The sequence below is a fragment of the Xiphophorus couchianus genome, chromosome 7 (genome assembly GCF_001444195.1).
Source record: "Xiphophorus couchianus chromosome 7, X_couchianus-1.0, whole genome shotgun sequence".
NCBI classification, from domain to species: Eukaryota; Metazoa; Chordata; class Actinopteri; order Cyprinodontiformes; family Poeciliidae; genus Xiphophorus; species Xiphophorus couchianus.
The window spans coordinates 26612515-26630024 of NC_040234.1; the positions used below are offsets into that span (position 1 = coordinate 26612515).

At 40.1% G+C, this 17510-nt stretch overlaps 2 protein-coding genes across 3 annotated transcripts; both read right to left on the minus strand.

The window, feature by feature from the left end:
* Positions 1–1396: 1396 nt before the first annotated feature.
* On the minus strand, positions 1397–10896 carry LOC114148559 (26S proteasome non-ATPase regulatory subunit 11A). Its single transcript, XM_028023926.1, has 13 exons — positions 10749–10896; positions 9958–10059; positions 8727–8923; positions 6960–7017; positions 6644–6838; positions 5971–6115; positions 5742–5802; positions 4745–4807; positions 4504–4629; positions 4368–4403; positions 3902–3953; positions 3668–3811; positions 1397–2555 (listed from the first exon to the last, which is right to left on the minus strand). The coding sequence occupies exons 1-12, from the start codon at positions 10837–10839 to the stop codon at positions 3669–3671; spliced, it is 1269 nt and encodes a 422-aa protein (XP_027879727.1). The 5' UTR covers positions 10840–10896; the 3' UTR covers positions 1397–2555; position 3668.
* Positions 10897–13380: 2484 nt separating this feature from the next.
* Positions 13381–15829, minus strand: rpain (RPA interacting protein). Of its 2 annotated transcripts, none has more exons than XM_028023449.1 (7): positions 15640–15829; positions 15346–15528; positions 15207–15282; positions 14294–14405; positions 14118–14181; positions 13640–13780; positions 13381–13508 (listed from the first exon to the last, which is right to left on the minus strand). In XM_028023449.1, exons 1-7 carry the CDS (start codon positions 15709–15711, stop codon positions 13479–13481), a joined length of 678 nt encoding a protein of 225 aa, XP_027879250.1. In that variant the 5' UTR covers positions 15712–15829; the 3' UTR covers positions 13381–13478. The 2 variants fall into 2 exon arrangements, with proteins under 2 accessions (XP_027879250.1, XP_027879251.1); XM_028023450.1 differs by having other exon boundaries at positions 15207–15279; positions 15640–15827.
* Between the last annotated feature and the right edge of the window lie 1681 nt (positions 15830–17510).

Consider the following 17510-nt stretch of genomic DNA (forward strand, 5'->3'; position numbering starts at 1 on the left):
GCTGAAGTCTGGACATGTTCAGAGGATAAACATTGATTGTATCAGCAGAATGATGCTGAGGTTGGAGCCACAGTGAAAGAGGCTGAGAGGAAGAACAAAATAGGGTTTTATGGGTGAAAGAGGACATGATGTCACCCGGTGTGAGAATAGAAGACACCGAGATTAAGAAGGAATAAGAGAAGACGGATGATTCTCTGTGGCGACCCCCAAAGGGAAAAGCCAAAAGAAGAGGCCATCACTCGTGGTTTAAGTTTTGTGTTCTTTAAATGTTAGTGTTTTGTTGTAGCTTAGCTGAATTATTTTCATGCCTAAAGAAAGTACTTTATCAAATGTTCGAATTCAGATTTCTTCTAAAATTAAGACTGCTTGTTAAGCATTGTCAAAAACTATAGTAGTTGAAGGTTGTAAATAGATGGATGTGCTGTTTGCTATTGTTTTTTTTTCTTCTTGTAATTTTTCCTTTACTGATTATGCTCTATTTTTACGTCTTCTCTTCCTCTCATTTATTGATCTCGTACATTTTACCAATTGAAGATATTTCGTAGGTCTTATATTAAATACGTTTTTCCTCCACTACATATTTACAGTATGTTGTCTTTTTCTGTTTTTAATAACATCTCCCATGATTCCCCATTTCATACAGTTACCATAGTTACCATGCCATTTACAACTCTGCATGTGCTAATCTGAAATCCTTCAACCAAGAAGTTAAAACCCTTAACTACTAATAGGAGGTGTTTTTTTTTTTTCCTTTATCAAATTAGGGACAGTGGAATACATTCAGGACGGAAAGCAATTTTGCCACATCATCCAACTTTGGAAATCTTTTTTTTTTTTTTAGATTAGCTGTGCTTGAGTTATCACCAGCTGCGTTTCCATTACAAATATGCAAAAAACTTAGATCCCAAACACAATTGCGCAATTGCTGTTTCCATTAAATAAACGCAATTAAAAATCACACGTGAAAAAATGTAATGCAATAAAAACCATTCAAAAACATGCCGTGCTGTTATCCTCCAACTACTTCCATTCGCCTTCTTCTTCGTGGTTTGAGCGAGTGGCAACAGTGTTGATCATATGACTTGTGCGAAAAATGAGTTTCTGTTGCAAAATAAACCAATTTTGATACAGCCAAAAATAACAAACACAAAAAAAACCCCACCTCGTTCTACTGCCAAAACTCATAGAAAAAGAAAGTTCTCAAAATTGGTGTGTTTCCATTAAGTTAATTTATTTCAAAATGTTAAATTGCTCAATTATATGGTCAATGGAAACGCAGCTACTGATTCAGACTCCTGGCAAAAGAAAACAAAATAAGCAGCTTCAGAATGAGGTACAAAACAAATGTAGCTAGAGATCACTTAAAAAAAAACCAAAAAACAGTGTTTGCAGTATCTTAAATTGACAACTTATCGGTTTCTTTTTTTTTTATTAGCATTTGTCTTTCTCTAATTCATACAAGGTGAACCCATAAGTCTTTGCAAAATTCAGTTCCCAAAAAATTTACAGCTCAATTTTCTCCAGCAAAGCCAACTTAACCCTCAGAACCAGAAAAGTTCTTTGAGGGAGCATCCAAGCTTTCAGAGGCAAGGTTTATTCTGTTTTTACACATTATAAAAAAGAAAAAAAACAAAAACAAAAAAAAAAGGTAAGGGTGGGTGGAGTGGACATATCCAGCCTTGAATCAACAGACGCGCTTGGAAATTGGAAATTGTATATACAAACAGGTAGTGGTAGTACATGGGGAGGAAGTTTCGTGGTCTTGAGCGGACAGAAGAGCGGTTCCCCGTGTTTTCCACAACCCCACTATTCCATGTGAAAGAACGAGTGACAGCGGAAGAGGTGGTGGGGGTCTGATGCCCTGCAGACTCAGAGATTTATCTGCTGGCCTGTAGTTGGTGTTCCACAACTATAGAAAAATGCAAACATTCAGTTTCAGCGCCGGCTGGCAAATAAAGACATACAGACAAACCAAGCATCATTTCTCCCGCTCTCAGAACAAACGGAACATCATTTTTTTTATTTTTTAGCATTGTTTATCATAGATGTATGTATAAGTACTGTATATTTATCCTCTACTGTTATTTTACAAGATTCCCTGATGGCCAGCACAGACAGAAACTGGAAGGGAAAAAAACAAAACAAACAAAAAAAAAAAAAGGAAAAGTGAAGTTTGTCCAATTTTACATAGAGTAGAAACCAGCCATGGGAGGAGAGGAGGAAAAAAAAAACAAACAAAAAAAACGCAGTGCTGCGATTGGTCCACTAGGAGGAGCACTGTGTGCCCTGATCAACCCCAAAGGAGGAAGAGACAGTGAGAAGAAGCAGGGAGAACAGAGGGCTGATAGAGGAGTGACCCTGTTCCATTCTTCTTCTGTGTTGGGGTGGGGGTGGTTCGTCTTTATCTGGACAACAGGTTGGTTTGCTCACTGGGTTGAATGTTAGTAATCTCCCTGTCCCCCCTCCTCCGTCCCTTCCAGATCGAGGTGGGAGAGCGAAGGAGATCTGACTGGCCCAAATCCCTTCCGACAGGAGGACAGACGCTTTCACTCTCTCTGAGGAGACAAAGACATCCTGATTAACGTCGGTGAAACTCCGCCAATCAAATGCAACAACGTTCTTATTTACGGCACCAGGCTGATACCTGTTACAAGCTGCAGTGGGGAAACTTTTATAAATGTCTTTCATAATAGCAGTATCAACTTTATTGCTTTAAGTTGTAACATTTTGCAGTTTTGGATGGCAAATGATGGATGTTTTGAAAGCTTTAGCATATCTGTTAGTAGAATAAATATCTGCAGGCTTGCTAACAGGGCGGCTAACATGACTACTGAAATAGCTAGCAACAATTGCCAGACTGTCAAATTGCTTTACAAAGAGCAGAATGGTAATAGTGTAAAAAGCATAATATTCAGAAAAGCAGACCTACAATTTGGAAACAAATATGGGAAGTGTTTCTTAAGCTCTTTAACTATTCATATTTTCAGTGTTACATCCACAAGGTATACTGCATTTTACTGGATTTTTATGCAGTAATCATTATGAGAAAGGAGAACACGTGGCTTTCGACAATTTTTCAGTTAATATTTGAAGAACAAGGCATGCATTTATATTATCTAGTCTTACAATAATTTCTGGGATTATTTATAATCCAGTAAAATTTGTTATGACATTGCAACTTAAGAGTCAGGAGGCTGTTGGAGGCTACACTAACACAGTAAACATTACCGGGCAAACCGTCCAATAATAAACTCTCATTGTTTACGTTGTCAATAAAGGGCAAGTCATTTGTTTTGTATTCTGATGTCTTCAGGCCGAGTCCGATGTCTTCTTCATAATCCGCTCTACAAGTTACTGCTTTTAAATATTGATCATTTCATTTCCTGGAAGCATTGTGCTGTAACTATTTTTAAACAATTGTCTGCAGGAGTGTTAGAAGAATTCCTGCTCTAACATCCTGTGAAGACAGTTTAAGAAGGATCAGACTGCGTCATGGTTGCATAATAGGGTTGAGCATTGATACTAAGCACACACAATATATCGGCACTAAAATATCGGTATCAGTCTGGTAAGTAAAACTGGGCTGAAATTAATAACCGGTGTTTATTTCCATTTAATGATTGAAATAAAAACACGTTTTTAAGGGGGTGTGTAAATATGTGCTGACCTTATGTGAGTTTCTTTGCTTTGTTGTAGAGCGAGTCCACCACTTTGCTCATGTTCTGAATGGTCTCCAGAGCCGCTTCGTACGTCTTGTCCACCACCGGCTCGTCGAACACGATCAGCACGCCTTCGCCTTGGTCCAGAATACCTGCAGAGGGAGACGCAACACGAGTGGAAACCATGGGAGAAGGTCCATCAAAGCAGAGAGAAACCCCAAGCAAAGCAAAAAAACTCCTACCATGAAACTTCTGATCCAGAATCATCTGAGATAGTTTCCTCTCTACGTCTCTCTGCAACACACACAGTAGCCATTTCTCAGAAAAAACAAAAACAAAATGACGACGTGAAAAGGGATATAAAGGAGCTCCAGGTTTATTCCGGTGTGTCATAAGCCTGGCGGGCCACCAGGCTAAGCGTAGTTTATTCTAAACAGGGTTTTTTAAAGACAAATTAAGCGAGGTATATGGTTGACTCTGAACTGGGCGAGGGGTTGTGCAACAATAGCGCTGTCCCTGTACATTGGTGGTTTTTTTCTTTTTTCTCTAAATTATGATGCCAGCTCATTCACATCTTTTGTAACTTTTAACATTTTTTACACAAAATCACAGTGGTGATTGCCCCGCCCCCCCTGCCACCGAGCTTGGCAGGTGTTCTATGGGAAACCCTGGGAAATGGAAAACCTAAAGACTGGCAGCAAGGATTACCTTAGGGAGCTTGATGAGCGAGGAGATGTGTGTAATCTGTTAAAAAAAAAGAAAAGAAAACAAACCCACAAAGTTTCAGCAGCAGTAAAGATATCAGAAGCTGGAAAATTTCTGCCTTCGGTGGAAAAGCGTCTACCTGCACCCTGGAGAAGGGCTCGATGACGCGGATGAGGTTCTGCTCCAGCAGGTTGTCGTACAGCTTGGTCAGGTGGGTGCTGATGATGGGGTCATTCCTCAGCTCCGCTTTGTACTCTGTTAGCGCCTTAAAGTCGAGCGGGAAGAACATCGTCACAAACGAGGGCAATGGTAAAAGTTTTCACAGTGAAAGAACAAGAAAAAGAAAAACAAAACAAGGAAGACGCAGCAGAGAGGCCAACCTGTTCAAAGTCTGCGAGCGACCGGTTCTTACTGGCTTGTGCCACACATTTCAGGGAGTCTGTCTGTTGGGAGGAGAAAAGGAATGAATCAAAGTATATGGAAGGAAAGTAGTTTATTCACTAAGATGAATACAGGAAAACAGCAAGTCCAAATACGATTCACAGGAAAATGGCGGATGGGTGGAATGTGTGGTAATCTAGGTGTGTTAAATTGTTCTGTAGACATATTCATACTCTGAACATATTTGTGCTGTTTGTTGACTGATTGAGATTTTGTGATGGACCAACACAAGCCCAGAGCTACGAGAAGCTGATTAAAATATTTACTTGTGATTAATCGCAAAGTAACTACAGATTTTTTTTTTTTTTTCCAAATCTTCTTAACGTACCCTAACAGAATATTTTTAATGTCTATAATATTCTTATAAGCAGTGGGGTGGAACAATCTACATGTGTAACACAAATGTATGCTGATTAAAACTGAAGCAATACAAATCATGACAAATATTGTACAAGAAAATCTATAAAGACACCACAATCTCTACAGAAATGTTTTTTTTAAATTGCTCTTGTGCTTATACTCCCACACACAACAAATGTAATTTACCATCATGGTGATACTTAAAGGTAACAAAGAGACTGAGTGCAATTAAAAGGAATCAAAGTACAATGACTGAAATGCTACAATGATAAATGTAATACAGAACCAGGACTATAAAGTGGTGTTAAAATAAAACTTTTTATTGGGCTGTTATCACATGTTGCATGTTTGATGCAAAAATAATAAAAGTTTTATTTATTCATTAGGAGGAGGTTCATTAAACCAGGAGTCCTCAAACTCTGCAGAACTTTTTCACCTCAAGTTACATATCAGTTCAGATTGAACGAGACATGCAATATGACGAAATGTGAAGAAAGTCCTGGCAGTATGGATACTATTGCAAAACATAAAGAGAACTGAGAAAAAGGTTTTTATAAAAACTGAACCGAGTCGTACCTGTCTGCCTGCGTATCGTAGAGCAAGTTTGCCACTGATGAGGGCCTGGACGTCTTCTGGGCTACAGAAACAGAAAAAAAAAAATTTACATTTTCTTTTACACTAAAACTTAGTCTCAAGTCCTTCTGACAACTTCACAGAAAGCCATTTTTGATTTGTACGGCTCATGAAGAGTTCCTGAGTTCAGTTTAAGGAGCTAGATCCCCTCTGCGGTGAATGCAGCACTCACGCATTGAGCATGATTTTGCAGAGCAGCATGTATTTGAGTGCGGTGATGGCTCTGGGGCTGTCGATGGAGTCGTAGCCCTCAAAGGCCTCGTAAAAGTATGAGTACGCCGTCTTCCAGTCTTTCTCCTCTGCTGCGTGAATGATCCCTGGAAACACACACATCAGGTTATTGCCAGGCCTGTTAAGGCAACAAATTTAGCTGGAGGATAAATTGTCCCAAAAGTTACTGTGATGATATTGTTGTTTTGAGACCCTTTTCAACAAATACAATGATAATGGCTTAATAATGTGATTATTAAGCCATTATAATAATATCTTGCTCTCTAAGAACACATTCTCATAGACCAATCAGCTTTAAGTTCTAATGAACATTTAACACTGGAACTGGAAAACAATTAAAAACAACAGAAAGAACAAATAAAATGAATTATGAAGTCCCTGGAACAAGACAAAAAAAAAAGTCTAGTTAAAGCACCAGACTGAAGACTTTTATCATCTAGTTTTTAGTAAAAAAAAAGAGAGAAAAGAGAAAAACGAAAAATAATGCTAATGGAAATTAGATTTCTTTTTTATTTATTATGCGATTAATTGATTTATTGTCACAAGCCAAGTTATTGCTTCACACAAAATCAGGTCTGTTCCATTAGGGCCCCTGCAGGCGTTCCTCAGGGTACCTGACTGCATGTCCAGAGCTGCTTGCAGTTTGGGCGGGCAGTAGATGGCGTTGGCGGTCGTCCTGGCTGAGGTGAGGGCGGCGCGGGCCTTGGGCAGGTTGCTGAGTGCGTGGTACGTCTTGCTCTCCAGCAGCTGGACCTCCACCAGCAGCGCCTTGTCGTCCATCTTCTTCAGCTCCTGGAGCAGCTGGGAGCCTGCGGGGGCCAATACACCGGGGGTCAGGGGTCAAACGGCAGCTCAGACTTTAGAGACAGGCCGCCCTTTCTCCTCTGAGGATACGGACGTTGCCAAACAGCGTGCAGGTATACCACTCACCGAGTTGTAGTGCTTCCTGGTAGCATTTTGTGTCAAAATACAGAGAGATGAGTCGAGCCTGAGGAGAGAGGAGACGGAGTTAGTGTGTGTCTGCGTTCTGCTGACCTCTCACCTCCAAAACCTTGTGAATACTCAGCTCTGCCTTCTGTTTAAAACCCGACAGCAGAGAGGAATTCACAGTAGGGCTGAACGACATGGCTGGAACATGAATCACCATATAAAGGATAATTATTGACTAGTTTTCTGTTTTTATTATCTGAAATAAAACCGAACTGAATGTGACCTTTCCTGTTCTACCCATGATTTTCTCTCCACGTCGCTGATTTTTTGGTTTTAAGCAGTTATGAGTGACTGTGGTGAAACATGAAACTGATGCTACGCAAAATAGCAGCTTGTTGCTAGGTAACCAAAGAGTGAGTGAGTTAGTTGATGACAACCTCGCTTAGAGAGAGGTTGAGCAGCTAATGCTATTTCTCTGCCTACATTTCCCAGAATGCTGTGATCGGCGTTCAATTAAATTATTGAATATCCTATCAGACGTATTCTCGATTGATATTGATCTCATGTCTATATCAATATATATTGTTATTGATTTATTGATCAGCCCTAATTAACAGATATAAACAGGAAGTTCATGATGAATCCAGCTACATTCTGACAACATCCTGGTGAGAAAAAATCCTATTTCTGCTCAGACACTGACTGCACCAGGTCACGCTGACAACACTCTTCAGAGTGGACATCATTACTGAGGGAAACAGATCTTAGAGACTTTCAATTACACATATTCAGGATTTATTCAATGCCAGACTTTCACCAGAAAACCGGGACGCTGAAGGCATTACATCAACATCGCTCTTTATTCGTTTTTAGCTTTTGACGTGTTTGTTATGGAACATCCTGGATTCGGAAATATAGTTAATGTAAAGGTTATGCGATTGCACATGTTTTCAGTTGGCAAAATTAAAAAAAGAAAACAAAAAGCCACTGCACTCTCGACTGTATTCTGACAGTAAGTGGTGAGGTGAAGACATAGTTTGTTCACATAAGCGAATTAATAGCGGTGTACCTAAAGCTCACTAGACAAAATGAGTTATATCAAGTTCACAAGAACAAGATGGGATTTTATTTTAACTTTCAAAAAAACTTCAGCAAACAAATTTGCGCAACAAAAATGACTTTATTCTGCATTTTCATAGATTTCTGCCACAAACTCAAATTGATGCGTCTCTTTTTCTGATTTCTTTTCATCTCTACACATGTTATTACAACTATGCATGGTTTATAGATCAACATTTCTCTGTTATGCGAGTAGTGATGGTGATGTAGCTCAACAACTCCTAGACGTCCCGCTATTGGTTGCTATAGCGATGATTTCTGCCTCTTGCTGCCATTTATCGTTCCTACTTCGACCTACTTCTGTTTTAATGTAGTGAGAACTTATTTCACCCCTAATAATTAAGCATGAAACACTGCAGCCTAAGTAAAATAATATTCTTAACCTGGTCCTAATACTCCATCATAGGGTACTGAATCTGAATTCAACAATAAGTAGAAGCTGTAAAACATGCTCGTCAAACAAAATGGCGGCCTTGGACGTACTCATATCCCTCTGAACTACAAAAATCCAAGGAGATCCAGATTTTTTTTTTAAATTAATCTTCAAACACAATTAAAATTGATTTATTTTCCCACCTTAACAAGACCTGGAAAGTAGCATCTGAAAAAACGAGCTGGAGCAGGACAGCGGGCCGCACCGGGACTCACCTCGAGCGCCTGTCGGAGGAACGTCCTCTTCTCAGCCTTGGCCCACTCGATGCACTCCAGACAGAGCTCCACCTCCTGACCCGTGGCTGCCTCCATGTCCAGGAACAAATCCAGCAGGGAGCGGACCAGCCGGGCTGCTTTGGCCTTGGAGATGGAGTTGAGGAAAGGGCGCACATACTTCAGGAGGCCTCCGAGCTCTGGGAAGACGAGGTTACTGTTCACAGGGTTCCTCCACAGTTTTCACAGGTTCTCACTTCTTTTTCAGAAAATCTTAAAACAATCTTATGGAGGACGGACGGAGAGTGAACAGATGGATGGCTAGCTATCTGGTGGAATGAGTAAACTGACAAATAACCGAATGGATGAACGAATATTTGTATGACTGGATGGAAAAACAGATTTCAAACAGACTGACAAATGGGATAGCATAACAGATGCTGTCCCATTTTTAACAATAGGATCTGAAACAAAAAAAATTTCAAAATCATTTTTGTCTTTCCACACCAGGTAAAAACTAATTCTATATTTTTTCTAGCCTGTGTGCAAAGTCAGTGTTTGTTTTTTATTTTAACAGAAGGACAACTTAGAATTTTTGCTAGATATCTACTGTAAAAACTCTGTTATCTACTGTAGAAACTCTGTTGTCATTTTAAAGAAGTGCTTTGTATTTCTATTTTTAGATTTTAAAATGAATATAAAATTTTTTATCATTATCTTATGAAGTAAGAAAATTATGCTAGAAAATAACTCATATGTTGCAAACTTTTTAAAATTCAGCTGTTAATTTTAGCATCTGTAGCAAAAACGGAGTCTAAATATTCCATGACAAAATAGAGACACTGCTAAGACATGCATTTGTTATTATACCCATTTTAAAGAAAAACATTAGAAATATTAGCTAAAGTTATTAAAATCCATGTTAAACATCCTAAGAGCCACTTGTGGCTCCGGAGCTGCAGGTTGCAGGCCCTTTACCCCTGACCTGGAAAGCGTCTGAGAATCATGTATGAAAACCTTCTACACCAACCTGACCTTTCTTTTCATGGGGTTTCATTGCATTAATGATGCTAACTAAAAAGAAAAACTGAAATCAAACTTTTGGAGGCAAACCGAAACAAAACACTTGATGTTCTGGTTGAACTGTGGTCAAAACAGCTAAACAAAACTGTTTCCCTCCTCGGTGTGCCTGAATAAGAAAGTGTTCAGGAATACGACCCCAGGCTCTGGTTACCTGCTGCTTGTCCAGTCTTTGCCAGCAGCCCACCCAACTCCAAGATGCTCTGCTCCTTAACACGCACCGCCTCTTCATCGCTGTCCTGGATGTCCCGTTTCACTGAAACACACACATACACACACGTTTACACAGCAATTTTATAATGTGTCTGGTTTCAACATGAAGCACCAGCATGTCCGAGCGCTGGGGTTAGATTCTGTAAGGCACCGGTACGAAATGAAAGTATTCTATCCCGGACTGACTGGGATATATGGCAAAGAGCCAAGCGGCTAACAAAGCTGCGAAACACCACAGGAGTCAAAATTGGCAAGAATATGCATATAATCCACCACGAGAAAATAAACAACACACATTAGCTTGTTATATACCAGCAAAACCTGAAAGGAACTTAGTTGTGTCATTCTACAGGGCTGACAAGGAGTGTTTGTAATTTCCCTGACGGCCCTGAAATCTGACAGACTCGGGAGAAGTAGCTGCTAACAACATTAGCTGTCAGCTAACGCAACTAGCCGGCTGTCAGCGAATTTCCAGCCAAATCAATGAGACCGGCTAGCTAGCGTTAGCTTAAGCACAAAGCTACCCGGTATCCTGCTAACCGGCTAGCCAGGCTGCTGCTGACTCACTGTCCAAACAGTACTGAAAGGATGACGGTCTGCATTAGGCTAACTCGTGTAGCGTAGCTTTGCTGCTAACTAAACAGCGTACGGCTGATGGACACAAGTATAGACTTCGAGTGGAATCGTTCAATGAATGTATCCCTACTGTCCGGAAGAGTCCGTTCCGTTTACCTATAGAGTGTAAGATATCGATAGAAGCGTTCCGGTCAGTTCCAATAAGAGACCGAGCTCTCTGAAACTCAGCCACAGCCGCGGCTGCCATCTCTCCGCTACCAGCCTCTGCTCTCTGCGTGGTTGTCTTCCGGTTCGGTGGGTCACATGTTCGGTTCGCTGCTGCCCCCTAAAGGCGGGTTGCAATACATGGTTGTTTGTCATGGTGAGAAGGAAACAGGTTCATTCCAGGCCACGTCTTTTAAACCAGGGGCCTCCAAACTTTTTGTCACGTGGGCCAAAAATGGTCAAATCCGAAGTTCACGTAGGCCTAAACAAATGTAATAATTGTAAAAGCTAAAATAATTTAGTAACATCGTTATTTTTAACCTACTCAACAATAAGCTACGCAACATTATTTTAATTAAGCCAATAGTTCACTGCACAATTGAACATTAAATGTTTTGCATGTTGGCCTTGAGGGTTATTCCCAGGTATTCTATTTCAAACTCGAGACAAGTGGCAGAGTTCAGGCCAAGCAGATGTGGGGAATGATGGAGCTGAAATTCACATACAGGATTCTGGCAAAAGCATCAGTCTTGTCCAAATGAGAAGACAACCATCCTCCAAATTTGCAGCATAAAATGCGTTGACTGCAGTTTCAGACTCAGTAATATCACCCGTAAGGTGATATTATTGAGTTATTACTTAACTCAGTAATATCTGGTATTACCTTACTGGTATTATCACCAGTAAGGTGGTAAGGTGACTGGTCACTGGTTGGCTGTTAAACTCATCCATCTTTACCTACCTGGTAATCCTGAGTTATGGTTGCACCAAACGCTCTTCTGTCTCCTTCTGGACTTCAAAGTTAAACCTTTTAGATTTTTCTAGATTAATAAATTTGACACAGAGAAACTGGCTTTGTTGATATGTTTTAAAATGCTGGGTTAGTGGTCCTGCGATGGACTGGCAACCTGTCCAGGATGTACCTCGCCTCTCGGCCAAAATCTTTCGTTGGAGATATGCAACAGCACCCCTCCTAATCCCAATAGGGACAAAGGTGTAAGAAAATGCATGGATGGGTTAGTGGTCCAAGAGAGGGGTTTAAGTATTAGGTTCATCTCTATGCATTCACCAAATTACAATCAACCTTTATAAAAATAACTTAGAAAAAACTTTTTTTAATGTATTTGTTGAAACTGTCACTATGTTGTGACATTATGTTATGAGACAGACAATCTGTGAAAAAAAACAACAAACTCTTCTGCTCTTTCCAGTGCTGACTAGAAACAGCCAATAACAGCCAGGAGGCGGGTCTTAGCACTGTCAATTGGGCTGTGTATGAGTCACCCATCTTCTTCTTTCCCAGGTCTTGCTAAAGCTCCTTCCTCATAGCAGTAAGCATGGCCACTGACAACGGCAGATAAACAGGTAACTTGTTTCTCCAACAACTTTTCTGACACTTAACAGCGAGTACACAATCTTGATTGACTGCTTTAAGACAATCCTCCTGGCTCTGATTGGTTGTTTTTTCCATACGGCAACAGCGACTCAAGGAGGAGGTGGATATTTTCACAGATAATCTGTCTCATATTAAACTGTCATGACATGGTGACAGTTTTTACACAAATGTAAAAAACATCCATCCATCCATTTTCTGTTCACCCTTGTCCCTAATGGGGTCAGGAGGGTTGCTGGTGCCTATCTCCAGCTACGTTCCAGGCGAGAGGCGGGGTACACAATGTAAAAAACATTTTGTTATAAAAGTTATACACAGTAGATTTAATAGGTCATTTGTAGTTACCATCCTCACAGGACAATAAAGCATCTTAGGAACCACTTGGAGTGAATTTCTTTTCATGTGATCTTGTAATTTGCGATCCTTCTCCCCACCTCACTTTGAGTTGTTTATTGTAAAGGTGATAAAATATGGAAAGGCTCAAGGAGAATGAATACATTTGCAAGGTATGGTAACGAGTCAAAGCCTTGGGGGTGTCCAAAGTGGGACCCCTGAACTGTTTTCTATGGTCCCCAACTGCAATTTCAAGAAGGAGATTTGGCTCCAAAAGCAGAAGTGCTTGACAAAGAGTCATTTTTAATTAGGACAAAATGAGACAAAATAGATCACATATGATACAGAATATCCACATTTTGATAACCAGGCTTTTTGTATTTTCTTTAATTTCATAGTAAATCTGACCCACATTTATCCACCAACTTCTACTCTAAAGAAGACTTTAGTTCAGAATCACTTTTCTGAATACTTTAATTCACCCAAATCTGCATTTCATTTATTTGTTAAACTAAACCAAACGCACCATGTCTTTCCAGAGATAGAGTGCCCCAAATCCTGTTATTGTGCTGAGAACAGATTTTTTTTTTTTTCAAGAGTGTTCAAACAGGATGTTTTTTTCATGTTTAATGAGGCAAACATGAAGAAAGCCTTTTCAAGTTTTGCCTCAACATTGATCTATATGCTTGGTTTGCTTGCTTAGTTTGTTGTTGAGCACGCATAAAATTTCTTTAAAGTGTTGTTTTTAAAAAAAAAAAAAAAAGATTGTTTTTGGCCAGGAAGTACTTCTGACATGATGATTTTGCCTCACGTGACAAAAAGTTTGAACACTCCTCCCTTAAACATACAAGACGGTAGCATTTTATATAAAATGTCTTTATTTCATAAAACATTTACAGAGCAGAAAAAGGAACTGAAAATTTAATTTCACATGTGCATTCCTGACAGAAGTGCCGCTACAAGACGACAGACAGGTAGTCACAAGCCTGGAAGCACAGAGAAAATATCTTATTAATATTTGAAATGAACACCAACTGTATGGATGAAGCTTCTACAAACTTCTCCCTCTAATTGAAACAGAAATGCTAGCACAGCAGGAGCTCCAAAATATGCTCACCTGGCAGCTGATCATCAGGGAGGCGTGGCTGTCTGTGTTGGGCGTTACGGAGAAAACCGGGCTGTGCAGACAGTCCTCCATGTGCTCTGACACCCTGGCCTCCAGGAGGCGCTGCAGGACATCTGGACTGATGTTCCGCTTCTAAGCAGAAGAGGAAAATGAGAGAAGTGGAATCGCTAAACATCACATCCCACGTAGGGTTTCATTCTACAAAATTCATTAAACAGACGAGGACGAAGGTTTTTAACTGGGACAGAAATGTCTTTGATTAGTTTAAGATTTTGTCATTTACTTTGATGTGTTTTTTTCCCCCTTTTTGTTAAGGGCATAAACTTAAGCTTTAGAATTTGCAAAACAACGGCTACAGTATGTCAGTGCCAAACCTTTAGTCCACAACTGCACAACGCTAAATTCCCATGACAACCACAGATTTGAAAAAAAAAAAAAGTATACAAAAATATAACTGTGCGACACAAACCTTAGTGTTGATGTAAAGTCCACACGGGCAGGAGATGAAAGAGCTGCTGAAGCTCAAGTTGTTCCTGCAAGACGAACAAACATGCCAACAATCGTCTTTGCGCCAGTGGAAAACAAAGAAATGCTCAAATCTAACTTTCTCTGGTTGCCTTCATATTGCTTAATAGTCACACTTACATGTGACATATGGGGCAAACGATATGCATCTCATCCATTCCCTCCACCAGAGAGGAGATATACTGCTGTTCAAACTGCAGGTTCCTCTCATACTCGTCGATTATAGACATCTCTGCAGCAGACAGAAAAGCACACACACACACGAATCTGATCAGGTTCACATACTGCAAAGTACCAATCTTTGTATAATGATTGGTGAAAGTCAATCTTTTCCAGATAAAAATCTGAAGTGTGATTCATGTTTCTATTCAACCTCCTTTACCCCATAATGTCCCCTACTCCAGCATCTCTCTGCTCAGCTTTCTAACCGTACGGCCAGACAGATATTTAAAGAGGAGGTGCAAAAGCAAATGAGGAGGATTAGCAAGGGATGGCATCATCCTAGACATGTTACTATGGAACATCTTCACCGCTAGCTGGACAGTGAGCTGTTAGAATGTCATGAGACTGACTAGTGACCAGACCCGGGGATCTTGGGCCTTCAACAAAGGCTCTTAGTAAGTAATAAAGGTAGTGTTTCCGTTTCTTATGAAAGAATTGCATTTAATATCCACAAGAGAACACTAAAGTACCAGTATTGTAATGTGTTTCCCCCCCTTGTCAAAGTTCTGCAAAGCACCTTTACTTTTGCCACTCCTCTTTAAGTCTCTCTGGTGGCATAGTTGGATCTCTTTTTATGTTTTCTTTATTTTAAAACCTAACATTAAGAATAAAATGGTGGTTCTCTGAAAATTATGACAAATTTCCTAAAGTGGAAAATCAAAAATTTCACGCTGACCTTTTCAGTAGGTCAGCTAACATGACTTTTCGAAAACACATGGATGACATAGTCACAAATTAAAAAATGTCCTTTGGGTGTTTCTGAATTGGACTCACTCCGCTTCCCCTGAATCACACACAGTGCACTGATCACCTTGAGACATGAGCTCCCGGTGGATTTCCTCCAGCACCGCCAGTTCATCACACTCCTTCATAACACTGAACATCTGCTAGAAAAGTAAAGACGTCAGGCGTTGTTAGAGACGGGTCAGCTGTCTGCGGCGGAGCCCGACCTGTGCCACGCCGTGAGGGCCCCACAGTGAGGGCAGCCTCTGGTCATCAGGCTGCAGGGCGCTCCATTCCTCCTCCATCACCTCCTGGACGATGATGGAGCTGCTCCGCGGCTGCTCGTCTCCCATCTGCCGGTATCTGTCCAGCAGCCTGGAGCGGCTGTTCTTCAGCCGGTCCACACACCGCTTTAAAAAAACAAAAACAAACATAAATGTCAACAGGAACAAAAGTAAAACAATTTAAAGACAGCATGACAACAAGCTAACGGAAGCTAGCGTTAACGTCTTCCAGCGAACCTTCCGGTAGGTTTCCTTCCATGGCGGAGTGGTTCCTTTGTAAAGAGCGCGACGTCGGTCCAAAGCGTCCATGAACAGCCTTATAACAGAACACACGGTTACATTTTAATTACGGGGAGACTTCTGAAACAACATTTCAGTTATTTAACCTCCTGTCCCGGAAGTAGATCTTCAACCATGCGAACGACGTGATGGAATATGTAGTTCTTTTCTTTCTTTCGCTTTCTACCTTTTTCTTTTTTTTTTATCCGGAACTTTATTTAATGTTGAAAACGATACAATTACAAGTTTAAACAAAGAAAGGTGAAATAAGATGAAGGATTATGGAAAAACTAATAAATAGATCAATATAATTAAGTCGATCAAGTCCATTCAGTTCTCATATCAGCACGCGGCTGTGGGTTTTCCATGAGTTTAAGGTCCGCCTAACATCTTGAAGAAATTCACAGCAGTCTCAAGAATAGTAAAAAAAAAAAAAAAAGAGGCCAACAAAATAGAAAATGATTCATGGACTTCATTCAATCTCAAGCTATTTTTACATTTTAAATCTTTAGTAATATACAGGTTTTTATAAAAGTTGCATTTACTGTTCAGCAGATAAAACTAAAAAAAGAGAGGAAAAGAAAAATAACACTAAATACTGATTGGAATTTTTATTTAATGAATTTTGTAGCATGCCCGTAGTTAAAACGTCTCAATTTCGACCTTTAGGACAAAACGTTTGGACATCATTGGTCAAATTCTAAGGAATCTATTGTTGTGTATGAAAAAATTCCATAAAATGATGGAGTTTATTATCAGATGAAGGGTGAATGAAAGAACATGAAGGTTACTTGGACATTCCCCACATACCCAAATGTAAGGAAAACTTTTTAGTTTGATAGAAAACATTCCCTTGAAGCTGCAGTGTGTAACTTTTATAAAAAAGAAAATATATTTTGTACAATTTTGTTAAAACTGTCACCATGTTGTGATGGTAAAATATGAGACAGATAATCTGTGAAAAAAAAATGAAGCTCCTCTGTTTCCTCCTCTCTGTGTTCCTACCGCCATCTGCAGAAATACAACATGCAGTCAGAAACAACCAATCAGAGCCAGGGGGAGGGTCTTGGCACTGTCAATCAACCTCATGCATGTGCTGCTCAGAACCTTTTCAGAATGTTCACAGCGTCAAATTTCTTTAATGCAGATTATAAATGTCGGCTGAAATATGAACACAAATCACCATTAATATTTGGTTGAATGTCACTTATTAAACTGCGCTGTAACCAGGTGCTTTTGGTAGCCATGGACACGGTCCAGGCGGGGTTTAGTTGGGTGAATGAACAAACAACCATGCACACACACACTCACACGTACTGTGAGAGGAAGCCGGAGTACCCGGAGAGAACCCTCGCATGCACAGGGAGAACATGCAAACTCCATACAGAAAGACCCGAGAATCGAAACCCAGGACCTTTTTGCTGCAAGCCAACAGTGCTACCAACTGTGCCACTGTGCAGCCCTACAATCTGAATAACTAGGAAAATGAATCTATTACAGAAATAAGGTGACTAAGGTCAAACGGAAACCAGGCTGATCTGATCAAAGAGACTAAGGAACACGCCCTGATAATGACACTAGATTCAAACTCCATAACAAGTCAGGACCTGACACCCTAGAAAAAGAGACAAAACACCAAAAGTTAATCCTGACCTTTAACCTTAGTATATCTGGTTAATTCAAGTGAATGCCTGACGTGGCATTTTTGTTTTGTATGTTATATTTGTATTAGTTAGTTCCATTTATTTATTTTTATTTCAGTCATGCTGCTACAGGCTTACGCTGCTGGAGGACAAGCTATCCATTTTTCCTTACTTCCTGTTCTGCTC

What these genes read in the sequence shown, in the direction of transcription:
- LOC114148559 (XM_028023926.1), bottom strand. Translation starts at nt 10,839, where the DNA reads ATGGCAGCCGCGGCTGTGGCTGAGTTTCAGAGAGCTCGGTCTCTTATT. An exon ending in TGCAAAATCATGCTCAATGC is followed by an intron (nt 5,803 to 5,970) that starts GTGAGTGCTGCA and finishes CTGTTTCTGTAG; the next exon opens with CCCAGAAGACGTCCAGGCCC. An exon ending in TCTGGATCAGAAGTTTCATG is followed by an intron (nt 3,812 to 3,901) that starts GTAGGAGTTTTT and finishes CTCCCTCTGCAG; the next exon opens with GTATTCTGGACCAAGGCGAA.
- rpain (XM_028023449.1), bottom strand. Translation starts at nt 15,711, where the DNA reads ATGGACGCTTTGGACCGACGTCGCGCTCTTTACAAAGGAACCACTCCG. An exon ending in GCCCTCACGGCGTGGCACAG is followed by an intron (nt 15,283 to 15,345) that starts GTCGGGCTCCGC and finishes TTACTTTTCTAG; the next exon opens with CAGATGTTCAGTGTTATGAA. An exon ending in CCGGGAGCTCATGTCTCAAG is followed by an intron (nt 14,406 to 15,206) that starts GTGATCAGTGCA and finishes TGTCTGCTGCAG; the next exon opens with AGATGTCTATAATCGACGAG.